This window comes from Podarcis gaigeae (assembly GCF_964106915.1).
Source record: "Podarcis gaigeae genome assembly, chromosome: 4".
Taxonomy (NCBI): Eukaryota; Metazoa; Chordata; class Lepidosauria; order Squamata; family Lacertidae; genus Podarcis; species Podarcis gaigeae.
The window spans coordinates 10,444,398-10,471,151 of NC_139677.1; the positions used below are offsets into that span (position 1 = coordinate 10,444,398).

Genomic DNA, 26,754 nt, shown 5'->3' on the forward strand with positions numbered 1-26,754 from the left:
CAAACACTAACATAAACCACTGATTCTTAACTTGACTTGCAGACGTTCCACAATTAATCACCATTTTATTTTTTTGCGTCAAATATATGGCAGAGCAGCTTTGCTGTAAAGTTGGACAGTGTATTTCCACCTTTTAAAAACAGATCCCACATTGATTTCCCCCTCCTAAAATACACAGTCTATCCAGGGCTACAACACTGCACATCGTATCCTGCCTGGATCCTTGAAATACAGAAGCCCTCTGTTCTTCACACTATTGTTTCTACATGCCAATCATTGACTTAATTAGTACTGCCAAGAGAAAGTTAATTCTTAATCCCAATGGGCCCATTAAATCCCATTACATCACCATGACTTTCAGTTGTCCCTCAAAGCAAGGTTGATCCTACACAGTCTGCAAGCTATCACAGCTTTCCTCCCTGTTTTTGCACCACTGTGTATCCACTTGATTTATCAATTCAAGATGTGCCACTCCAAATTGTGGGGTATCATTCACCACTAGAAGTATCTTTTATATAACACCGGTCTTGAAAGACCTACATTGGCTCCCAGTACGTTTCCAAGTACAATTCAAAGTGTTGGTGCTGACCTTTAAAGCCCTAAACGGCCTCGGTCCAGGATACCTGAAGGAGCATCTCCACCCCCATCGTTCTGCCCAGGCACTGAGGTCCAGCGCCAAGGGCCTTCTGGTGGTTCCCTCACTGCGAGAAGCCAAGTTACAGGGAACCAGGCAGAGGGCCTTCTCGGTAGTGGCACCCGCCCTGTGGAACGTCCTCCCACCAGATGTCAAAGAGAAAAACAACTACCAGACTTTTAGAAGACATCTGAAGGCAGCCCCGTTTAGGAAAGCTTTTAATGTTTCATAGACTATTGTATTTTAATATTTTGTTGGAAGCCGCCCAGAGTGGCTAGGGAAACCCAGACAGATGGGCGGGGTATAAATAATAAATAAATAATACATTATTATTATTATTATTAAATCTAAAAACAACCACCACCACCAAACTATCTCAGAACAAAAGACTAAATTATAGAGACGTAAATTCAAATCCTTACTCACTCAAGTTAAGGTTGGAAGAAATCCAGTTTATGAAACAGGAGGGCACCTGCATGCAGAACGAAGGGCGTGCCTCTTAGAAAACACATTTTTATTGCGAACATTTTTGTTAACAAAACAAATAACAATACACTAGATATACATGAACAGCTACATCAGGCAATGTCATCAAAAGAGGTGCATACTTTGTCCAAGAGCATTTCAGATTGTTCCATGTGTGGACATGTCTTCCACGTAGTCTCATGATATGGACATTTTTATTGGCATCCTGCTTTATTTTGCAACGGCATGGCTCTTTTCAAAAAGCTCAGAAGTAGCAGGCGTACGTAATTCGTACACTAGTATGTAAGTCACTTGAGAAAGACCAGGTGGAAGAGTGTAATGGAAGCTGATTTATGTACAGAGATGTCATCAGAGCCACATAATTCAATTGCAGAGGGGAGTACCATTTCAAACATTTCGCAAGGACTACCAGGAAGGAATCCCAATAGCAAAGATCTGGGTCAAGCCATCAGGGAAGCAGATAGGCCAACCAATGGATTTTACAAACACTGGGCCTAGACCAGGGTTTCCCAAACTTGGGTCTCCAGCTGTTGTTGGACTACAACTCCCATCATCCCTAGCTGGCAGGACCAGTGGTCAGGGGATCTTTGACCCTCCAGATGCTGAACTACAACTCCCAACAGCCCCAACAAGCATGGCCAATGGCTAGGAATGATAGAGTTTGTATTTCAGCAACATCAAGAGAGCCAAGGGTTGGTTCCCCACATCTCATCTACAGGGAGAGGTGGAATCTAGGCTGGCCACACGGAAAAGAGGGCAAAATGCAATTGTCGTGAGATGTACCCTTGCTGAAATTCCCTCTTTTCCACACTGCCAAAGGTATGAGGCGCCCATTTTCCTTCTTTTAACCAGACACTATATATTAGGCTCCCTACAGACATGGAGAAAACTGTACCTTTAAGTGGTGTGGAAAGGGATACAGACACTTAATACAGTGGTACCTCGGGTTAAGTACTTAATTCATTCCAGAGGTCCGTTCTTAACCTGAAACTGTTCTTAACCTGAAGCACCACTTTAGCTAATGGGGCCTCCAGCTGCTGCCGTGCCGCCGGAGCCCGATTTCTGTTCTCATCCTGAAGCAAAGTTCTTAACCTGAAGCACTATTTCTGGGTTAGTGGAGTCTGTAACCTGAAGCGTATGTAACCCGAGGTACCACTGTAAAAGGGACACACAAATTGAATAACTTCTAGTGCTGAGCTGCGGACTCTGTTCTCAGCAAGCTAACTCATGCATGCCCATTTCTAATTAAAGCAAATAGGCTACTTGGAAGTATGCATTTCTGGCCTACTTTTTTTTTAAAGAACAAGTATTAGGGTGATAGAGCTGGGGTGTCGAGTGTCATCTCATCTTGTGGCTCTAAATAGGACTTAAAGCAGCAGTAGCAGCAACTAAAGATAGCCACAGTTGCAGTATAAATATCATCAATGGAATTATTTTACCAGAGTCATCTTGCAGGCTGGGGCGAACTTGTTGATGTAAGAGTTGTTTTGGAAAAGAAAATTCAGGTCACTCCGACATTTACGCTTAGGAGCGTAGCATTCACTTGATTCGCTGGTTAATCAATTAAGGCTTCGATCCAATGCACATTTACCTAGGAGTAAGCCCTCTTGGAGTTTGGAATAAATATATTCGTAAGGCTGCTACAGTGGTGCCCTGCAAGACGAATGCCTCGCAAGACGGAAAACCCGCTAAACGAAAGGGTTTTCCGTTTTGGAGGTGCTTCGCAAAACGAATTTCCTATGGGCTTGCTTCGCAAGACGAAAATGTCTTGCGAGTTCCTGCGGGGTTTTTTCCTCCCCCCCCTTTTTCTAAGCCGCTAAGCCGCTTATCTGCTTATCCGCTAAGCCGATAAGCCGCTAAAAGCTGCTAATAGCGCTAATCCGCTAAGCCGTCAATGGGCTTGCTTTGCAAGACGAAAAAACCCCTAGACGAAGAGACTCGCGGAACGGATTAATTTCGTCTTGCGAGGCACCACTGTACTTGACAAAAATCCAATTGTCCTGATTATTTGAGTTGCTGATTTCTATATAAATAAATCATTCTGCTTATATAAACAGAAGGTGGCAAGTACCATCTTAAAAACTGTTTCCTCTCTCCTTCCACACAAAAGGTGAGTCAGATGCAAAGGGAGAAAGCATATATGCACGTTTCATAGCTGCTTGACAACCTCACCTGCTCAAATTCTTGCTTCTACACCATTATTAAAGCTGCAGGAGCTTTTTCCTCCATTGCAACTGGTTATCCTCCACAAGGAAGGAATGCTTTTTCTGATAATGCCTGTATAGCAACGTGCAAATAAAAATAAAGATTACCGTATTTTTCGCTCTATAACACGCACCCGACCATAACACACACGTAGTTTTCAGAGGAGGAAAACAAGAAAAAAATATTCTAAACGAAACAGTGGATTTTTTATTTTTGTGGTTCATGCTGTGGCCACAGACATGTGATCTGACAGTGAGTTTAGAGTAGCCCAATGCAAAAATCCTGAGGATCCATGTGGATCCATGCTTTGTAACCACGTTTTTGCACCACTGCGGCCCTAGGCAACAGTGGGTGCATGATTTTTTTGGTGCAAGATGTAGCCATGGACATGCTATGTGATCTGATGGTGAATTTGGGGTGACCCAGGGCAAAAATCCTGAGGATCCATGTGGATCCGTGCTTTGTAACCACATTTTAAGTGGGGAGGGAAGGAAAAGCACTCAAGGGACAAGGAGCACGCGTGGGGGGTGTGGAGAAGGATGCTGCTAATAATGAAGAAGAGGGGTATAAGGGGAGAAGGCTCCACTCCTCTCCCGCTTTGCTCCTTTAAAGAAGCAGACTCTCTGTCCCTCTCTCCTCCCCACTCAGCGGCTCTTCTTCCGCTTTGCTGTTTCAAAGCGAGCCACGGAGGAGGGAAGGGGAACCATGGATCCTCTGCTCACGACTGCAGCAGATCCCCCCCCGCCACCCGTAGGCATTCGCTCCATAACACGCACAGACATTTCCCCTTACTTTCTAGGAGGAAAAAAGTGAGTGTTATGGCGCAAAAAATACAGTATTTTTCTTGCTGCAAAAATTCTGTTTTTACTTATATGTATTCAAACTGACCAATTAACGCACTAAAATTTGCACAATATAATCCTCTGCACTCGGACCTGGGAATGAGCCCAATTAAACTCAATGGAGTTTACTTCCAAGTAGACACCCATAGGATTGCGCTGCACCTCTTCTGTAACAAGCTGGCAGCCCGACTGATTTCCTAATATAAAAAGCCGTGTAGTGGAAAATATTTAACATGAGGGTTTGAGAGATCGTTCAGAAATTTAGAATAATTCAAAAGCTATTTTGATTATCAACAGTGTTTGTTTTTTGCCTCTGGCTCTCGTGCCGTGTGCCAGGGAAATCTGGGATTCCTCCATGAGATCAATAGTGGCATGGGAGCATTGCTGAAAGGCATCTTGGCCACAGTTCCTGATCTCACTTTGCAACATAAAGCCCCAGGCGAGTGCTGAGAAACAGGCTTGGGCAATGCTCTCCATGAGCAAAGAGCACACCCTGAAAACATGGACCAGAATATTCTGAAATGTGCAGAGTCCTGGGGGCAGCACACAGGTTTTTCATAAGACAAGACACTGTGGGAATTATTAGTTATATTATGCTTTGTAAAATCACAAAATTATGTTGGTATTTTTTATTTTCCTTGTTTGACGATAGTTACCTTTTAAAATACATTCAGTAATGAGTTAAAACAAAGCCACTCCCGATCTAGAGAGGGGGTGGGGTTGCGGGCTCTCGACCCATCAACAATCCAGCCCCGCGAGAAGCGGGGATTCCCCCTAGCTCATTAATATTCACCGCCCACGGCGGCAGCCAATCGGCTGCCGCAAAGGGCGGACCCTCACAGGTTCACTTAAGGTCGGGGCAGCCCGGGGCTCGCCCCTTTCGTTCCCCCAGCAGCAGCGGTATGGGCCCCCCCCCCAATATTTTTTATAAGTCGGCGCCCCTGACTATAGTGGTACCTCAGGTTAAGTACTTAATTTGTTCCAGAGGTCCGTTCTTAACCTGAAACTGTTCTTAACCTGAAGCACCACGTTAGCTAATGGGGCCTCCTGCTGCAGCCGCACAGCCAGAGCACAATTTCTGTTCTCATCCTGAAGCAAAGTTCTTAACCTGAAGCACTATTTCTGGGTTAGCAGAGTCTGTAACCTGAAGCGTATGTAACCTGAAGTGTATGTAACCTGAAGTACCACTGTACTCCAATGTTAAACACTAATTAAACTTGTTGTTGTTGTTGTTGTTGTTACAGTGGTACCTCAGTTTCTGAACATCTTGGAAGCTGAATGTTTCAGTTTTTGAATGCCAAAAACCTGGAAGTAAATGCTTCCGTTTTCAAACACACCTCAGAAGTCAAACGGCTTCTGCTGCATGTACAGTCATACCTCATGTTACGTTTGCTTCATGTTACGTTCTTTCAGGTTACGTCCCGCGGAGACCCGGAAGTACCGGAAAGGGTTACTTCCGGGTTTTGCCGCCTGCACATATGCGCAAAATGACGTCACACGCATGTACAGAAGTGGCAAATCGCAACCTGCGTGTGTGCAGACACACTGCTGCGGGTTGCGCTCTTTTCATGTTGCAAACGGGCCTCTGGAACGGATCCCGTTTGCAACCAGAGGTGCACACCGACCCCTCTTGCTCTCCAGGCTTCAGCGAAAGCCTGCATTCACCCCATAGGACGCACACACATTTCCCCTTCATTTTTGGAGGGGGAAAAGTGCGTCCTATAGGGCGAAAAATACGGTAATTCATGCCACATAAGTTGCATATATTTGGAATAAATCTAGAAGGCATCTTATTTAAGGCAGGTGCAGTGTTCCCTAAATTTGGTTCCTCCTTTCTCCCCACAACTGCCGGCCAGCTTTAAAGTTATGCACTGGCATTTAGATTCAAGCCTGAAACGCACTAATATCAGTTTTATTGGAGCCATCATCGCTTCTAGGCTTGGACTAACTCCTTTTGGAATTGTTTCTTCTGTGTCCAGAGCTGGTTTTGGAAGAAGAGTACATATGGCAATGACCGCAGTCCATGTGTATCCTGTATTTTGAGGATGTTTTCCCCAAACCAGCTTTGAGCTGAATTCAGGGGGAAAAGGAGCCAGCTATGATTTAAGCCAGTAATGTGTACATGGCTTAAGTGTCTGCACATGTGCAATATTTGAATCTTGCTCTTTAAAGTAAACTTGCAAACAAGTCTGCAAAGCAATGTTTACAAGAATCTCATTAAATAAAGGCTGTGCATTTCTGGTTTTTCTCTTGAGCACACAGTTTGGCATTTTTGAATATTTTTTATCTTCAGCATTACAGTCATAAGAGCCAACTCCTAGGCTTGAAGAACACTTAGCACAAGTAATAATAATAATAATAATAATAATAATAATAATAATAATAATAAATAAAATGGGCGGCTTCCAACAAAACACTAAAATACAATAATCTATTAAACATTAAAAGCTTCCCTAAACAGGGCTGCCTTCAGATGCCTTCTAAAAGTCAGATAGTTGTCTATTTCCTTGACATCTGATGGGAGGGTGTTCCACAGGGTGGGTGCCACTACCGAGAAGGCCCTCTGGCTGGTTCTCTGTAACCTCACCTCTCACAGTGAGGGAACTGCCAGAAGGCCCTCAGAGCTGGACCTCAGTGTCTGGGCTGGATGATAGGGGTGGAGATGCTCCTTCAGGTATACTGGGCTGAGGCCGTTTTAGGGCTTTAAAGGTCAACACCAACACTTTGAGGTGTGCTCGGAAACGTACTGTGAGCCACTGTAGGTCTTTCAAGACTGGTGTTATATGGTCTCGGTGGCCGCTCCCAAAGGTAGCCCCACATAGAGCGCATTGCAGTAGTCCAAGCGAGAGATAACTAGAGCATGTACCACTCTAGCGAGACAGTCTGCAGGCAGGTAGGGTCTCAGCCTGTGTACTTTGATAATCAATCAAGGGATCATTCAAAGTTGTTGTTTTTTTTTAATGCAAGTCAGGGAAAAGGGGCATGAGGATATCTGAAAAGCAATGTCCCGCTTTTACCCAGGTGGGTTATCCCTGTGTTACTTACAACAGAAGTGTCAACTTGCTACTGGCCAGAGGCTTTCTATGCTAGGGTTATTTATACAGTGGTGCCCCGCAAGACGAATGCCTCGCAAGACGGAAAACCTGCTAGAAGAAAGGGTTTTCCGTTTTGGAGGTGCTTCGCAAAACGAATTTCCTATGGGCTTGCTTCGCAAGACGAAAATGTCTTGCAAGTTCCTGCGGGTTTTTTTTCCTCCCCCGCCTTTTTCTAAGCCGCTAAGCCGCTTATCTGCTTATCCGCTAAGCGCCGCTAATAGCGCTAATCCGCTAAGCCATCAATGGGCTTGCTTCGCAAGACGAAAAAACCGCTAGACGAAGAGACTCGCAGAACGGATTAATTTCGTCTTGCGAGGCACCACTGTACAAGAACTTTAATCCTGCCCTTCTATCATGCAAATATTACTCAGGAAAGCTTACAATAGTTAAGATCACAATTTCAAAGCAAAACAGCAACAATAAGTAGAGACAAGCATAACATAAAAACAGTGGGTAAAAGGTAGATTATAAAACTACCCCCCCCCAAAAAAAGCTTTCTATAACTGGTGCTAGAGACACAAGTAGGACCACCTCCACCCTAACAACAACAACAACCCCATCCTAATAATACTAATACTATTAATGGGAAGACAACACAAGTTTTCATCTGTTTTAGTGTCTCTTAGGCAGATCTATGATTAAGATTTCCCGGACGTAGCTGGGATTCGGCCATCGCAAACAGTGTCAGGGGAGAATTTGCTGAACTGTCTGGGAAAATCCGGACGCAGAGCAACCCATGTTGGAAGTGCAGATTTTTGGCAAATTTCCTTAAAAATAGCTCAAAAACTTACATTTTTTAAAAGAGATTTTGCAATGAAATCCCAACAGCTTTGCCCAAAAAAGCTCAGCAACGTTTTTTTGTCCAGATTTTCACTTTTTGAAATGTGGCAAACCTACTACCATGGTTTCTCTTACTTTCCATGCTGTGCTGTTGGCAGTAAAGAGCTCTCTCTTCCCATGGTAAAGTGAGGACCAGAAATAGGCAAGCAAAATAGTAGAGGATCCCTTGGTGATGCTAACTGCTGGATTAATGGTCCAGTTCGGCAATAAGGTGGCCTCTGTTTTCCACAAATATAGGCTCCCTAACCACTGCCCGTGGGGAAGCAATATCCACTACATAAAGTATTATTAATATTATTATTACTTATTAAATTTTTATACAGCCCAAAAACCACAGGTCTCGGGGCCGTTTGCAACATAAAAATCACAATATAAAATCACAAAATACATAATAAAAACAAGAGTAACCCAATATCCCCCCCCAAAACACACACACACACACACACACACACACACACACCATGTTTTAAAAGGGCATTGGATTGGCCATGATGCTTTTTCAGGTCTCAAAAACAGCAAGGTTACACTTTGCCACGTGGGATGCATTCATCCCTGCCATTTCTGAGAGGAAAGAGTCTTTTACTGACCTTGCGGGAACTCCCGTGACAAACAGCAACACACAGAGAACAGCTGCTGTTTCAAGGCTGCAATTGTGCCCATGCTTTAATTCCATCAAATGGTATTTTTGGCATAGCAAAGTTGCAAAGGGGAAGGGGGGAAAACCACACCTCACCCTGCTTATTTTTACCTAGCATTTGGTACTACCAAAAGTGACATAATTGTCCTCTAGTCCAAAACTATCCTTTTGAAAAGCCCTTTCTGTCTGGTAATGCCAACTGTATTAAAAGAAATTACTCATGTGTGTGTGTGTGGAGTTTGGAGGGTGGAGTCCCAACTGCACGGGCTCCCAGATTACTGTCTGAAAACATACCTACAAAATATAGAAAGTGACGATTTCTGCCCTGAAGGCCTTCTGGTGGTTCCTTCACTGCAGAAAGTTAAGTTACAGGGAACTAAGGAGAGGGCCTTCTTTGTGGTGGCGCCTGCCCTGTAGAATGCCCTCCCATCAGATGTCAAGGAGATAAGTACAGTGGTACCTTGGTTCTCAAACTTAATCCGTGCCAGAAGTCTGTTCCAAAACCAAAGCGTTCCAAAACCAAGGCGCGCCTTCCCATAGAAAGTAATGTGAAATGGATCGATCCATTCCAGACTTTGAAAAACAACCCCTAAAACATCAATTTAACATGAAGACCATTGATACATAAAATGAAAACGATAAAAAATGGACTGCAGTCACTCAATCAGTAGCTGAACTGCGTTCCACACAGTCACAGTGACAAAAACAAAAGAGCCACAAAAACAAAAATGCAAAATACGTAAATAGCAAAGACAGACAGACCTCAGCATAATACTCAAATCGGCACCAGATTTGACTTCGAAAAATTTCGCAAACCAGAACACTTACTTCCAGGTTTGCAGTGTTTGGGTTCCAAGTTGTTTGGGTACCAAGGCGTTTGAGAACCAAGGTTTACAACCTTTAAACAACATCTGAAGGCAGCCCTGTATGGAAAGGTTTAAAAGGTTTGATGTTTTATTATGCTTTTATGTTTGTTGGAAGCTGCCCAGAGTGGCTGGGGCAACCCAGACAGATGGGTGCGGTTTGAATAAAATAATAATAATAATAATAGTAGTAGTAATAATAATAATACAGAATGAGTGGACTAACTGCAGTGGGCAGGACCTTTGAAAGGGGTTGAGGCTTGGTGGAAAGACTGCAAGGGCTAGTACAGGGGTCAGGAAACTTTTTCAGCAGGGGGCCGGTCCACCGTCCCTCAGACCTTGGGGGGGGCAGACTATATTTGGGGGGGGGGATGAACAAATTCTTATGCCCCAGAAACAACCCAGAGATGCATTTTAAATAAAAGGACACGTTCTACTCATGTAAAAACACGCTGATTCCCAGACCATCCGTGGGCCGGATTTTGAAGGCGATTGGGCCGGATTTGGCCCCCGGGCCTTAGGCTGCCTACCTATGAGCTGGTTCTATCCTATGAGCCACCCATTTCCTTCCCCCCATGCTAAACTATACAGCCATGCAGTGTACCTGAACACAGAATCATAAGAGTTGGATTGGACCCAGAGGTTCAACCCCCTGCAATGCAGGAATATGCAGCTGTCGCTTGCAAGAATCGAACCTGCAACCTTGCTGTTATCTGCACCACGCTCTAACCAACTAAGCTACCCACACAGAGCAAAAACCTTCTTAGGATGGAGCCTGCCAACACTGCCCTGACAAGTGCAGTAACACAAACGAACTTATTAAAATAACATGGACAGATTTGGTTTGGGTTGTGAGCGTCACCCCATCGCATTTCTCAGAAAGTAGAGCTACACTGTGGATTTCGGAAACCACGAAGAATAAAGCTCTCTTACAATCAGCTTGAAACATATATTTCATATGACCAGAGAATTTGCGCCTGTCCATTGGAGGATATAGGAAGCCCTGAACACATATTTTTTAGATGTCCCTTTTACGGTGAGGCACATAGAGAAACCATTGACCCCCTGCTGGTAAGGCTTACTGACCTCCCGGTAAAGCAAAAATTTGATCTTCTGTTAGGCAAAGACCACAAGACGGCTCGGATTGTTGCCAGATTCTGCGCACAGATCTGTAGGCGCAGACCATCCCCCAATTCAATCTAGTTTGTTTAGAAAATTTCCAAACCCAAATCCACGGGCAAGACTGGGCCATTTCTCTAAGACAGTCTATTTTAAAGTTTTTATGTGTTTATATGCCTATTGCACTTTTAAACTTAAAATATGTTGTTGTATATTGTTTTAAATGTTTGTTTTGCTATTGGGATTTTGGTTCCATTTGTGTTTCTCAAGCTGGTCTCTGACCGTAATAAATTTCATGTTTCATACGGTGCTGTGCAATCTATCCTTGGCTGCGCAAGAAATAATATTGTGAAGGCTAAAGATAAGATCACAACACTGCTGTAGACTGATTGCTATTTAATGACACCAAGGAGAATTTCTGAGCGATTTAGGACATTTTTCAAGGGCACATTTCAAGCACACCAGACAAGAATTATTATTGGTGGTATTTTATCTCAAACACTGACATTAGGGATATCAGAAACTGGCGCTCGTTGGCAGTCAAATTTGGGCAGCTGAATCACGTTGCCTTCAGCCCATGTAGCTAAATCAATTATAGCTAAATCAATTAAACTTTCCAAAGAAGTCCAATTTGTCTGCAACACTACAGAACTAGAAGAAAACCAGAGGAGGGTGTTTAAAAAGAGCCCAAAGCACACCGAGTTCACTATTAACAAAACATCCATATTTACCACCTGCAAAAAAACAATCCTGTTGTTACATTGTTCTATTCCGCTGAATGGGAGTAATTTTAAATCTTACAAGTACAGTACGTTCTCAGCTATGTCAACAAAAAGAAAGCCATCATCACTGAGCTTTTGCTTCGTTACACCAGAGTCCATTTGGGAGGAATAAAAGGCTTTTCTTATCTAAGTGGGATAATATTGACTTTACAACAATCAAGTTTAACTTAACACTTCAGAAAAACGGGACACAGCATGTGATTCAATATGCCAGCTTAGAAGGTCCATATGGCTGGTGTTCTCGTCAAAATTCACCGTTATCATGTTAAATTAGCTTGAAAAACACTTAGCACAAGTACTTTGATAATCAATCAAGGGATCCTTCAAAGTATATTTTTTTTAATGCAAGTCAGGGAAAAGGGAAATGAGGATATCTGGAAAGCAATGTCCCGCTTTTCCCCAGGTGGGTTATCCCTGTGATACTTACAGCAGAAGCGACAACTTGCTACTGTCCAGAGGCTTTCTACGCTAGGGTTATTTATACAAGAACTTTAATCCTGCCCTTCTATCATGCAAATATTACTCAGGGAACCTTACAATAGTTAAGATCACAATTTCAAAGCAAAACAACAACAATAAGTACAGACAAGCATAACATAAAAACAGTGGGTAAAAGGTAGATTATAAAACTACCCCTCCCAAAAAAAGCTTTCTATAACTGGTGCTAGAGACACTAGTAGGACCACCCCCACTCCAATAATAATAATAATAATAATAAAGGTAAAGGGACCTCTGACCATTAGGTCCAGTCGTGGCCAACTCTGGGGTTGCGGCGCTCACCTAGCTTCATTGGCCGAGGGAGCCGGCGTACAGCTTCCGGATCATGTGGCCAGCAGGACTAAGCTGCTTCTGGCGAACCAGAGCAGCGCACGGAAACACCGTTTACCTTCCCGCTGGAGTGGTACCTATTTATCTACTTGCACTTTGATGTGCTTTCAAATTGCTAGGTTGGCAGGAGCAGGGACCGAGCAACGGGAGCTCACCCCGTCGCGGGGATTCAAACCGCTGACCTTCTCATCAGCAAGTCCTAGGCTCTGTGGTTTAACCCACAGCTCCACCTGCGTCCCACAATAATAATAATTATATAATAATAATGATAACCCCATCCTAATAATACTAATATAAATAATAATGGGAAGACAACACAAGTTTTCATCTGATTTACTGTCTCTTAGGCAGATCTATGATTAAAATGTGTGGGTTGCAGGTTTTTTGGTTTTTGAAGAAAGTTACTGATTCTTCCTTTCTTTTCACTAACCCCCGTTATTATTTCGCTGCGGCCTCCCTCTTCTCTCGCACCTTGAACAGTCCCTTTTGACAGCGACTGGTCTGTAGAGCGGGGGCCCCAATGTGATCTTCCAGACCTGCTTGGACCACAACTCCCATCAGAACCAGCCAGCTTGGCTAATGACTAGAGAGGATGAGAACTGTAGCCCACCAGCATCCGCGCAGCCTCCACTCGGCTCACACAAGGCAGTCGTCAGCTTTGGCAGGTTGCACTTGTGCAGAAAATGCAGTTGTCTGCATCCAACAAAACACCCAACACCCTGCTGGGAGCTGAGCATAGTGGGGGAGAAGGATGGTAATGGTGGACAAGTCCTTGTTCAAGGAAGTCGGTCTGTCCTCACTGGTCTTCTCTTTAGGGTCGCCTTGGACAGAGCTTGCAAATACAGTGGTACCTTGGTTCTCAAATGCCTTGGTTCTCAAACACCGAAAACCCAGAAGTAAGTGTTCTGGTATCCGAACATTTTTCAAAAGCTGAACGTCCTATTGGCTATTGTTTCCGGAGCACCTGCACCAAGGTTTTCGAACATTTCAGAAGTCAGACGGACTTCTGGAACAGATTTAAGTTTGCCGCTTTTGTTTTTGCTATTTATTTTGCGTATTTGTTTTTGAGGCTTTTTCGGTTCATTTGTTTTTGTGACTGTGTGGAACCCAGTTCAGCTACTGACTGACTGATGGTGTGACTGCGGAAATGGATAAAAGCCCCCATCCAAACAATGACTATCATCAGTGCAGGTAAGAAAAAATAATAATTTTAATTTCTATCATCTACAATACTGTTTTATTTATTTTACAGTACAGCACATTGATTATTGCTTTCATTTTATGGATCAATGGTCTCGTTAGATAGTAAAATTCATGTTAAATTGCTGTTTTAGGGGTTGTTTTTAAAAGTCTGGAATGGATTAATCCGTTTTGCATTACTTTCTATGGGAAAGTGTGCCTTGGTTTTGGAATGGACTTCTGGAACGGATTAAGTTTGAGAACCAAGGTACCCCTGTAATGGCTTATGGCAATGGCCCACTGCCCTATGACTCAAGTTATCCTTGTGGTGCAGCTTCACTCATGCAAGTGACGTCATTGCCCAAGACTGACTTCCCAGGATGCACCTCTTCTCTCTGATTCCAACCACCTTCCTCTGTCAATTTTGCTGTTTCCTAAGCTTCCTGGGACACGGGTGGCACTGTGGTCTAAACCACAGAGCCTAGGGCTTGCTGATCAGAAGGTTGGTGGTTTGAATACCAGTGACAGGGTGAGCTCCCGTTGTTCAGTCCCAGCTCCTGGCAACCTAGCAGTTCAAAAGCACACCAGTGCAAGTAGATAAATAGGTACCGCTGCAGCGGGAAGGTAAACGGCATTTCCGTGCGCTCCTCTGGTTCACCAGAAGTAGCTTAGTAATGCTGGCCACATGACCCGGAAGCTGTCTGCGGACAAACACCAACTCCCTCGGCCTATAGAGCGAGATGAGTGCGTAACCCAAGTCGTTCGCAAGTAGACTTAACTGTCGGGGTACCTTTAAGCTTGCTGATACCACTTTCATGGGCTTGGATGGTGCTGTTTTTGGCTACAAAAAGATCCACACTCAGAGTTTGCTATTTTTATATAGAATTCCAGGATTTATTTATTTTTAATGCATGCATATCAGGGAAATCCAGTGTCCTTTAAAATCCTACGATGTTAGCAGCCAGCTATCTTTCTTTGCAGTATTAAGTAGGTTATGCTGACTCACCGACGCAAGGTGCCTAAAATATATGCAAAGGTGCTGTTGTCCTAGAGGAAGATGAAAAACTAGATAGAAGAAGCTACTGCACAGTTTCACAACTAAGATTTCTTGGGTTGTTTCTTTTCATATACTCCTGGGGAAACAGAGGCCTAGCGCTGAGGGCACTTTTGAACTCAGAACTTTCTAGACAGGCTACTTGCAAGACCGGCTAGTTATATCCAGAATCCATAACATGTGATTGATTACTTTAAAAAGTTAGTTTGCAAAAATGAACTGCTTCCTTTCTGAGCGAGTCCCCAATTTTTCAGAGCCAATCTGTTTGTTTTTTTCCTCAATTTATTTGTTTCATTTGGACAAACTATCCCATTTGTGATACACATTCTGAACATTCAGATCCCCAAAGACTGAAAATTGAAATCATCAGTGTAATGGTTCTAGGGGTTGCTCGTGCGTAAGTTGCCGCCACTCCTGGCTAGGTTCCTGGTTGAACCCTTTCTCTCTGGACAGCCTTGCACTCGTGGCTGTCTCAGTCGCTGGCAGAATCCGTCAGTGGGCGTTTCTTGAACTTCTTCCAGCAAAGAAGTTCTTTGACGCCAAGTCTCCTCCTACTCTCCCTGCGCGGAAGTCTTCTGCGCAGGGAGGGTGTGGGCAGCGGAGGACCCGTGCTCTCTCCGCTGGTCTCCGGCGAGGAGTCCTGGAGCCCCCTTGCCGATTCCCCCATCTGCTCCCCTTCTCCACTGGTGCTATGCTGATTTCCTTCCCCAGCAGATGGGCTGCCTCTCTCCCTACTGGGACCCTCTCCGGCATCCCTCCGGAGCCTTCCCTCCGTCTCTGGCTCCAATGGCAGTTCCCTGACAATCAGCTTTGATAAATAATGCCCTACACACATATTGACAAACATCAGCAAACTTAAGGAAGGCGATTCTGCAATTCACATTCAATTAAGATATATTGCTAAATCTGCTTACCATATACTCTCAGCTTTGGACTCTAATGCAGAAAATATAAGCCGGGAACCAGAAAAATACAGATTAGCTACTGCAGGCCCCATGGCCAAATCTGATTACCTGCTGGCTCCTCTGTTGCAATTTCAGAAAGAGGAGGGGTGTGTGAAAGTAATGGTATCCCTGATAAATGGAGCTTGCTAGCAGTCTACTTCGGATGGCCAGAGCCCAAACACATTTATCTCCCTCAGTGCAGATTAGGAACGAAAGAAAAATAATCTTTAGAAAACTGTTCTTTAATATTTAAGTTTTAGATTACAACTTGCCATTTGAAATTTTTTTTTATGCTTTTTATGGTAGCATCCTACAATGGCTAGTATTAGAACTTGTCCCAATTTTTATTCCAGCTTCCTCCTATAGTATTCCAGGAATCATCTTATAGGAAAGTTGTACAAAATGGCTATCCAGTAGCCATTTCCCTCCCACGATGTCCAAAATAAGTAAAATTTTTATTATAAGGAATAAAAAACCATAAATTTCATTCTTTGTCGAGAAAGAACTTGTCTTTGCAATAATTTTCAACATCAAAATTTTTTGGTTACATCATGCCCACATGCTGTAAATTAAGGTTTTCTAAACCTAGTTTTTCCACCAAAAAAACTAGGCTACAAGTGCATTTATTTTTAAAAAATTAGGCATTTATAAGATCTTTTGAGTGCTGGTGTATTTTTTCTGAAATCCTCATCATTTTATTGAACTCTGTGTAAAATTTCAAAGAGATCTGATCATTGGTTATGGAGAAAAAAATACAGTGGTACCTCAGGTTAAATACTTAATTTGTTCCGGAGGTCCGTTCTTAACCTGAAACTGTTCTTAACCTGAAGCACCACTTTAGCTAATGGGACCTCCTGCTGCCGCTGTGCTGCTACTGCGCAATTTCTGTTCTCATCCTGAATCATAGTTCTTAACCTGAAGCACTATTTCTGGGTTAGCGGAGTCTGTAACCTGAAGCGTATGTAACCTGAAGCGTATGTAACCCGAGGTACCATTGTAAAATGTACACAAGGGTATCTTGTGAGGAGGGTCTCAAGAGGGACAGACAAGGCAAATTTAACGAAACTTTGAAGTGCTATAAAATTTAAACCGTTTGAGATATAGGTGGGAGATTTAAGGGGGTTTCTTTCTACCATAAGGGAAGAGTATACACCAAATTTCATCAACATCTGAAACGGAGGGTGACCTGACCTCATTGAAATGACATAGAATGACCCGCTAAATACTTAATGCACAACTATTCTGAGAATTAACTGCCCCTGATTCCACCCTGAGTCACAGTGCCACGCACAGCCAATTCTTTAGCTTCTCCATAGCCCACTTCAGATAACGAGATGCTGAGCTAGAAAATGCAACTCTACCCAAATATTTTTGTTTGAAAAGACAAGAAGATACCCTGGGACCAGAACTATCTATTTTGTCCCCTTAATGCTGATTTTTTCAGAAGGAAGAAAATTACTAGTACAACTAACAAAACAAAATCAGATTTAATGTTCACCCTTAAAGGGAAAAAAAGTGAAATACAAGGGCACACGTTTCTTTATTGTGAAGTCTTACACAAAAATTTTAACTCACTCTCTTCACAGTCTTCTTCAGCCAGAAAAATAAAAAATAGAAATTACAGTTTTGTGAGTGCTTTTTAATGTGTGGTTAAAAGGAGTAACTCTTTCCACTTACAAATCATAACCTCTATAAGGAAAGCTATTCTGAAGCCATAAATTAAACCAAGCATTGCCAAGCTAAAATTACGCTCACTTTGAAGTTTCCCGCTTGCTAATATAAAGACTTTTCAGGCCCCACAAATAGACTCATGGAAATTGCAGCGCTGAAATTTATTAGGGAACGACCCTCAGCTTTGCTATCACATATAATCCAAAACAGTCCAGTTGCTTGAGAAACCTCAAAAACAGGGCAATTGTTCTTCTCTACCTCAAGGATAGGATATATAATAAAATGTACCCCAAAATTGTTAAGGTACCCTCCATAACATCCAGAACGTCTCAATCTGAGTGTATATACAATTTAGGAATACACAGAGGAGGGGAATCTGGCCCTCCAGATGTTCTTGGACTACAACTTCCATAATCCTTCATGCTGGCTGGGACTGATTGGAATTGGAGTTCAATAACTACTGGCTACATCTTCCCTATCCCTGAGCTACTGCAGGGATCCACATTTTTGGGATGCCCTTTGCGTTGAGACAAAATCTATGGTTGCCATCAGCCAGCCCTGTCTCAGCTCTCAGGGTATCGCCTGGCATCCTGCTAAGCTTTCAAATCACTCAGAAACAGCAACATTTCTTGCTATTTTCCAAATAATCTCAGAGTCTGGTGAGGGGAGAGATAACTACACTCACCTGCGACTTTCAAGGCTCAAGATGTGCATTTGAGGACCCTTTGGTGCCAAAATGAGACATGGGCCGAGAACAGAGTGGATAAAAATCAATGATTTATTTTTTAAAAAATGGATTTTTTTGATTTAAATTGGATTTTTAAAATAAGATGATTTTGGAGGGAAAATCCTTCTAAAGGTAGTTTTCTATTTAAGTCACATTATAACCCATCAGGAAAGAAGGATTTGTTGTAAGTTTTTCATGTGTGCTAAAACTCAGTCTAAGTTTTTTTTTTTTAAAAAAATTGTTTAACCACATCAGTTAACAAACATGGATACACATGCTATAATGTTATTGTTTTAGTTAAACAAATGGTTTAAATTGTTAGTAAGGAAATGATTATTTTTCTCCTTCCATAAAGTACAGCAGAAAAGTGGTCCAAATATAAACAGTTAACTTAGTAAACCTCACAATAATTTCATAATTATCAATCTATGCATTTCTAGTAGTATAACCAAATCAGTAATTTTTGATAGAACTGTAAAAGCTACTCTGAAAATTTATTATTCCAAAAACGAAACTTTCATCTGGTTGTAAATATTAAGATTATAGCAGCAAGAATGAGTCTTTTGGTTAAAAAAAAGATTTAAACCAAGTCTTACTGACTAGTGACTTACTGACTAGTGATTTAAATCATGATTTTAAACAATTCAATTTAAATCAAATTCACCCTGGCCGGGAATGAGGCATTTCTGCACCTACTCATCAAAATGTGGGCTGCAAAAATCACTTCACAATAAAGTAGCATTCCAGCACAGACCGACACTCGTGGACTCAAATATTGAGACACAGGAAGTCCATTGCTACTTTGGGCTTTGATCTGGAAGTGACACTTCCAGTAGCTACCCGGAACTATATCTGGAAAAGCAAAGTTCATCTGCTTTTACACACACACACACACACACACACACACACACACACACACACAAATATTCTGTGTCTGTATTGCTAGTTAATTCTGATCAACTACCGAAAATTGTTGCTCCCATTCCTCCTATGACATGCCTGAAACAAGAGGTCAAAACTCGTACCCAGTACATCCTAATAAAGAAGCATTCAGAACACAGTTCCCTCCCAGGCTCCTGGCAGAGTTCCAGGAAACTGATGTGATGCGCAGTCTGGCAGATCTCAGTCCTACACAAAGCCTTTCTGCCATCAAGCTGATTTATTCCAGCAGAACCTTGCAGAAATCTCTTAGCCTCCATCACAAGTGCTCAGCCTGAAGTTTTCTAAATGTGCTTTTACTCTCAGGTCATGCAGCAGGGAAACACAAGTTGTTCATAATGTTTTGTTCTTTCGGAACATGCTGCATTTTTTGTCATTTAGGGGTAGCTACATGGAGAAATGAGCTGGAACACAGCAAAGCCTAGGGTGCATCTATAAAGCACTTTGTTCCTTTAACATATCAGGCAATTTCTATGCATAAATTTCTGAAAACGTTTTCAGAAATCTCCTAACGTCCTGGAATATTTAGCTGGCTTTTCTGAAAATTTGTTTCACAATGGCACTTTGGGTTAATGTTTTTGTATGTTGCTACGTTAAATGCTGGAAACCTCCCTTAATTTTAAGGCGGCCAGGGCAGTGTTAGAAACTGCGATAGAAAAGCTATTTGCCACAAGGCTCCTGGGTTGTGAGTGCCAAAACAAACTGTGTAGTTGCACGCATATACTGGGCAACACTTTATACTTTTTGAAAAGCATGAACTAAAATGTGCCTATTTTGGTGCTGCGCTACTCTGCAGATCAGCTGATTTGTGCAGCAGCGCAGCACCAAAAGACATGCAAACCAGCTGATTCATGGGGCAGCACAGCACAAAAAAAAATACACATGGCAACCATTGGCAACCATAATGTACAGTTTGGCCACAGGAAGACACTATACAATGCCTGAAAATAGAAGGGACAGTTTTAAAGTAATAACTTCTGCAGCCAAACATTTATCATCACTTTTGAGTGCACACGCACACGCATCTTCTCTTACTACACCAGTACAGTGAATAATTCTACTAAGAACTGTTTTGGTGACTGATCACAAGCTATGCACTAAGATCTCCCAGGTTAACTTACTATTTAAAAAGTCAACTTTTGACAGACCTGCCCGTAGCTACAATGAGTTACCTATTTATAGTCCAGTCCTGCATCTTAATGGGTCAGGCAGGTGGCATAAATGTTTGCTTGACACAAAACGTCCTTCACGGGAGAAATGTGCAGATGTGATGCTGCATGCTGGGCAAGCTAATATTCTGCACAAGGACATTTAATTCAGACTTCCTGGAAGTCACAATGAAGAAAGAGGAGCTTCGGCTTAAGTAGTTCTGTGATGGAATAAATCCAAATGAATGAGCTAACTCATAGCAAATCCTCAGTCACAGTGATCTCTTTAAACCATTTCTGGTGAAGCTGAACCTGTAGAATGCACTTGCTGTAGCACAAGCCTGAGACTCACTTTCCAGATCTGTGAAACAGAGAACCCATGCATGACAAGTGCAGAATTCTAGATAAACCTCTTATCCATTGTTCATCTAAAAGGTACCCCTGCCCGTACGGGCCAGTCTTGACAGACTCTAGGGTTGTGCGCTCATCTCACTCTATAGGCCGGGAGCCAGCGCTGTCCACAGACACTTCCGGGTCACGTGGCCAACGTGACGAAGCTGCATCTGGCGAGCCAGCGCAGCACACGGAACGCCGTTTACCTTCCTGCTAGTAAGCGGTCCCTATTTATCTACTTGCACCCGAGGGTGCTTTCGAACTGCTAGGTTGGCAGGCGCTGGGACCGCACCCCGCCGCGGGGATTCGAACCGCCGACCTTTCGATCGGCAAGTCCTAGGCGCTGAGGCTTTAACCCACAGCGCGACCCGCATCCCATTGTGCATCTACTATATGGCTAAAGCGAAATGCTCTATAAGAGGCGTATATAACTTCAAAACTAACGTGGGGCTTGGTCCTCAGCTTTCCATCCCATAGTTTAGCACAGTGATGAAGACTGTGTTACCTGTGTTCTCTTGAGCATTCCACACAGGAGTGGTCACCTAGCTGTGCAGCAAGACTTTTCAAACAAGTTGGCTTTCAATCCTTGTGAAGCAAAACAAAGCACCCAGCCATTCTTAGAAAACCGATTTTTTAAGAAAATAATATCCTGCTTCCTTTGCATTATTTCCCTTTAAGCTTTGTCTGAAGCGGGTTGTTTTGGCATTTCAACTATTTAGCTGAGTAAGGGTAATTGTGGATCACATTGAATCAGAACCGGAAAAAGTTTGAAATTCATTGCATTTTGATTACAATGTGCCTCAGACAACTCAGCTTATTATAACAGCAGTTATCTTAGAATCATAAGCCTTTAACTTGCTTAAAGATGGTCAAACTTGGGATAGATTTGTGCTCCAAGATATTCTGCAGAAAACTTAACTGAAATAGAGCATCTATACCAAGAGAACTTGCCATTTCATTCCATGTTTCTGTCCCTCCCTGCCCTAAATAGAACAAATTGCAGGCAGTTGTGATTGCAAAACTGCTGCAGGCCACATGAACTGAGAGGCATTAATAAAAGCTTGTAAAGATCTCCAGAACTTTATGGAGCCAACCAAGTTTTCTAGGCAACGGATGTGACCTCAAAAGCAGCCCCGGTAAAAGTCACCAGAGCCAAGCTTTTAGTGGCTACTGAGTATCTGATACCCCAGACCCACACTCCTCTCAAGAAGCTCAGAGTATCTTACACCTGGTTCCCAGATAATGTCATCTATGGTGAGGCCAGAGCAAGCCAAGACCAGGTGCTCAGCTTCAGCCTTCAGGGTATTCCAGATAAGGTGCAGCTGGTGTTTTATTACAGCACAGAAGCAACCCGGACAGATTGCACATCACTGGGATAGTACATACTGGCAAGCAGCAGCACTATGAGCCAGCAACACAAATGAAGTTATTTCTTTATCGTCGTCCTGTAACTGCAAGTGCCAAGCCAAGAAACTGCCCATCTGGTTGCACCTTGAAGCACCCGCCATAGCTGAAGATTCGGGAATGATGGGGTTTTTTCCATTAAAAATGAGGAAAATGCAGGTCCAAGATACAAAGTCATAAAGAGAGCCCTGGAAGATCAAACCATCTACAGTAGACCCGCATCCTGTTGTCACAATGGGCAACTGGATGCCTGTGATAAACAGGGGAGACCTCATGGTCTCCAAACCATGGACCTATCTCCTCCATTGCATCTGAATGCATTTGTCTTAAGAATTAGCATACTCCTGCATAGCAAACACAACTTGGTATCTCACATCTCCTGTGTGTGTTTCCTTCCTCCTCTCCAGTCACCTGAAGCAGCGGTTACAGAGGTTTCATCACTCAAAAGGAACATCTGAGCTAGATTTGGGTCCCGATTTCGAAGATACTAATTCTCCGTATCTATGCATAGTTGTTGTTTTTTTAAAATCCCCTTAGCTAGAGTTGTATAAAGCTAATGCAATGAGAGCGTGGTGGGATATAACATGGGGAGAGCTCTAGGGAAAGTTAACTGAAAGTACCCATCAATACCATGGGTAGTAGAAGGAATGAACCAAGATTAAGCACAGCAAGGCCAAAATGTGTCCTATTGGAATAGAACGATTTGGAAGGGAAGGTTTAGTGGCAAAGATGGATACTCCTACTGTTAGCATTTAAGTGACAGTTACCCAGCATAAGTACTGAGGCTCTTACATATACATTTATTCCCAGGGGCATTGTGCAATACTCAGAAAATCAAATCATATTATTTCCCCCCTTACAGCTGCTGCTGCTGCACCAGAATTTGTTTTTTATTTAGGTGCAATGAAAGCACAGGTGTGTTTTGCATCCAGATGGCATATTTTTAGGGTTTAATTAGAAACACATCAGGACCTGCATATAGTTTACTGCTCCACCCGCTACTGCCCTATTTTGACTCTTGGCTCCCACTACAGGATTGAGAGAACAGCCTGGTTAGAGTCTCCTTCATGAATGCAGTCACTTGTGGGACTCATTCTGTAAAGGAGGAGACAGAACTCAAGGGAAGTACAGGCTGCCGTTCTCACACTGCTTTTTCCAGAGTTCCACTGCCATCCCCAGCACCACACTCACGTAAGTGAAATATGTCACCTGGCTATACATTGACAGGAATATACACCTCTGCAAATCTGGAAACCCACCATGATTCACCAGAAAGTTACTTTCTGCATGTAACCACAGGGCAGAGCGGACTCTGCAAAGAGCCACCTTGGACACAACGCTACTCTCCTGGAATATTAGCTAGGTGTTCACAGTTTCAGAAAGGTGCGCCGACCTAGCTGTCCATCACAGCCTTTGAGCATTACATTTGCAGCCCAATTCTAAGCAAGTTTCCTCCAAAGCTCAAGTGAGTTCAGCGATGCTTTCTCTCAAGTTACCGTGCACCTTGCCTTCAGATCATTTTCACCAGAATGCCAGTCTGCTTTAGGAGGCTAGACGAAAGCACATTCTCTCAATCTGTGAATTCATTCCACTTTGGGGTAATCCGGGTGTTTCCCCAAGTCTGGTGCAAGAACCCTTGGAGCTGGGTTCAAATTCCACTTTGAGTTACAGACCTTTGCGGCGGCCCTAGCCTGGACCATTGCAAGGATACCAATGCGGTTTGTTTGCACACCCGGACTGGCAACACCCCGCGCGTGGCCTTCCTTCGGGGGAGGGCGGAGGAGGAGGAGGAGGAAGAGGCGCGCGCGACATTGCAGAGGCGGGCCGAGGAAGCCGCTGCGCCGCATGGCGCGGGCCGCTTCTTCATCCCTTGCGCGCCCGCGGCCAAAGCGCGAAAGCGGCGCAGCCCACGGCTCGACCCCAGCCCTCCCTCCCCCCGTCCCTGGACTTGCCTGGCTGGGGTCGGTGGCCTTGAAGACGTGGCAAGCCATCGGGGACTCGGGGTCGTCGGGCTGCGCCTTGATCAGGTAGGCGAAGTAGGTGAGGTCGTGGCTGTTGTGGATGAAGCGCGCGATGTGCTGCGCCTTGTGCTCGAAGATGAAGACGGCCGGGTTGGCGGCGCTGCTGGCCGACGGGATGCAGCGCAGGTTGGGCGAGCCCAGCAGCAGCAGCACTTCGCGGGCGGGCACCGCGCTGGGCTCCTGCTTCTGGCTGCGCCGACGGATCTCGGCCACCAGCCAGGGCAGCATGGGCAGCGTGGTGCGCCGGTCCAGGCACGACCAGCCCACGTACCACAGCCTGAAGCGCTTCTCCCCCGACGGCGCCTTGCCGACGCCTTGCGGCGGGTCGGCGGGGGGCTCCAGGGGGTGAGAGAACGCCCCGTCCGAGCTCGCCTTCTCCATGAGGCCGGCAGGAGCCCCCGCCAAAGGGGTCCTCGGTTTCCTTTGCGGCGTCCGAAGAAGGAGCGCAGCCTTGCGCGGCCCTCGGAAAGCAGGTCACCTGCAGCTCAGCGCGGCTCCCGGGCGAGGAAACGTGCCGCAAGGGGACATCTCATGCCCTGCCGCAAGCAGCGAGGCAGCACGTCGGGGGCGGCGGAGGACTCTTCGCGCCTGGATCCCGGTGCCGCGATCCCTCGGGGTGCCGCAGGGCTCCGGGGCGCGACCCTCTCCCAGCACCCGCCGCGCTCCTGCGGGTCTCGCCTGGAGCTGCGCGACGGCCGTCCGCGCCCGCCTCCTGCGCCCGCCCACCCCGCCGGGCAGCGCCAGTGAGGCGGCCGCGAGGGCTGCCTCCTCCCGCCTCCTCGGAGCGAGGGGTGGCGCACGGAAAGGCGACGCGCCTGGGAGGCGGGCTGGACGGCTTGGCCCGCCCTCCCCTGCAGCTTGCCCGCAAAGGAGACTCGCCGCGTCGTTTCCCGACGGCCAAAACAAAACGAAACGCGCCTCCCTCCCTCGCTCGCTCGCTCCCGGAGGCTCCCCTTCCCCGCCTCGACGCGGCTGCAGAAGCCGATCCTGGCTCCAGCCAGCCTAGGCGAAGCGACAGTCCTCTCGCCGTCTGCGCATCCTCCGCGCCCGCCGCGCATGTGTGCGCGTCGGGCCGCCCATGCCCAGCAGCAGAAGGGGAGGAAGGAGCGGGGTCGGCGGCTTCATGCACGCACCCTGCGCGATCCGCGGGCTGCCGCAGGGCGGATCTAGCGGCCAGATCCGGCAGAGGGGTCGCAAGCGTGATCCTGAGCGCGTTAACTTGGAAGTTTAAGCGCGGGCTTCAGTGGCGTCTTTTGCGCCCGGGTTGCGCGCCTGACTTTTTGCTTGGTAGTCGCCGTCGAACCAGCGCAATTTACGCGTCAAGGCTCTAACTTAGGCGGGCGGGCGGGGGGGGGGGAGGTAGAGGAAACAAAGGTGGGAGGGGCTGATGTACTGAGGGATTTATTGTGACATAAGCCACAATAACGCCACAAGGGGCATAATTCCCAGCCCTGTCGTAATGCAATGAGCTTTGCTGGATATTACTCCCTGAGGTGCTATGAGGTGAAAGCAAAACACCCAAGATTCAATATTAAAAATAAATGAAGCTATGATCTGTAGTTAGGGGCGTTCCCTGCATGTGAAGACAGGCTCCAATGGATTGAGCAGATGAGACCATTAGCGAGTCCAAAGGTGGAGAAGATGGTTTCTGCTCGTGCTGTAGAGGGACGTGAGGGGCAGATGGGGCTTGTCAACCTAGGTTGCCCATCTAGGAGAAGAAAAACCCTGACCCTAAACCTCCGCTGCCTTGCCGAATTTTTCCACGAGAGATTAAAGAGTAAGCCCTACACCCATCCCCGAGATGGTTGGGTGGAGTTTTGTACGCCGCCTTTCGGCAACTCCTGCTCTGCTTTCCTCTGGACGGGGGTCCCAGGCTCTGTGGAGGTGCTGCTAAGAAAGAATGATGACCTGGTATTCTGAAGTCAGAGGGACTTCATATGAAACAAGCCCACTTAGGAGGATCTTGTGGCAAGTTCAGGCCATAAGAAGCCCCATCGAGCTCTGCCTGGTGTGTCATGCTTGCGCCCAAGGCCAGAACATGTATCGTCTGAGGCGCAGTGGTCGCTGGTGCCCATTGGAACCGCAGAGCCAGTGTCAATTATTTCTAGTTTTGGCCTCCGTGCTGAGTTGTCTGAGGACAACGCTGAGGAAAACTGAAAGCAGGCAGATGGGGACAGGTTGGCTGGCCGCTGATGGAGGCTGGTGCCCAATTTGCCCTAAACCATCCTGCTCTGTAGGGGTGTTGTTTTAATCATTCATACTTAGAAAGAGATGGGTCTCTGTCCATCTCAAACCGCCCCCCCCCCCGTCCACATTTTAAGGTTTTATAGGCTATATGGTACACTTCCTCCAAAATACTATAGATTTCCAAGAGGTAGTGTTGTATTTGATTTGTAGGTTGGGGGGTGGTGCCTTAAAGACTACGGCTGCACATCTTATACACTAGACTAGTGGTTCCCAAACCCTCGCCTTCCCCTTTTAAAACCATTAAAGGCTGCTACTGAAGCCTGTTTATTTGAAAGCAAGAACTACTGAAACCAGCAGCCTTTTTTTGAGGGTAAATACAAAAACGGCACTCCCTCTCTCCTGTCTCACGATCCGGGGATCCATTCACATCAACCCATACAATAATCCCCCCTCATCTCCTGACAGGCTTATCCACTTATTTCATCATTTGGCTTCTTATCCCTTAATCCGCCTACCATTTGTTATCCTCAAAGCCCTGCAGTGGCTCAGTACTTGGGAGAAAGTGTTTCAATGGCATTTTGCTCGTGGAAGTCAGTGTTTAGGGTTCATATTTGGGAATGCTAGGTTGTGATCATGACTGTTAAAACACAAGCACACACACATACACACACAGATTGGCTGTGCAGCTCTGCAGCTAGTTTAGTAATTCTCAAACTATCCTCAGATCCAGTTCTCTGGGAAGGCTGCTGGCGCAGC

General features: G+C 45.1%; 1 protein-coding gene and 1 long non-coding RNA gene across 5 annotated transcripts in view; one reads left to right on the forward strand and one right to left on the reverse strand.

Moving 5' to 3' along the window:
- TBC1D4 (TBC1 domain family member 4) overlaps positions 1–24,561 on the reverse strand; it is a gene marked incomplete at its 5' end in the record, with an annotated part of 100,869 nt that extends 76,308 nt beyond the window's left edge. For 2 of the 4 annotated variants that reach the window (XM_083737773.1, XM_083737774.1), the window contains one exon: positions 23,743–24,192. In XM_083737773.1, coding sequence (XP_083593899.1) covers positions 23,743–24,192 — 450 coding nt within the window. Of the gene's footprint in view, positions 1–1,060; positions 1,261–23,742 lie in introns of those variants that run through there. The other 2 variants (XM_083737772.1, XM_083737775.1) reach the window with 2 other exon arrangements.
- LOC310844140 lies at positions 2,750–7,589 on the forward strand. The gene is made up of 2 exons (XR_014563982.1): positions 2,750–3,010; positions 7,499–7,589. It is a non-coding gene; the product is annotated as an uncharacterized lncRNA (long non-coding RNA).
- Positions 24,562–26,754: the final 2,193 nt, after the last annotated feature.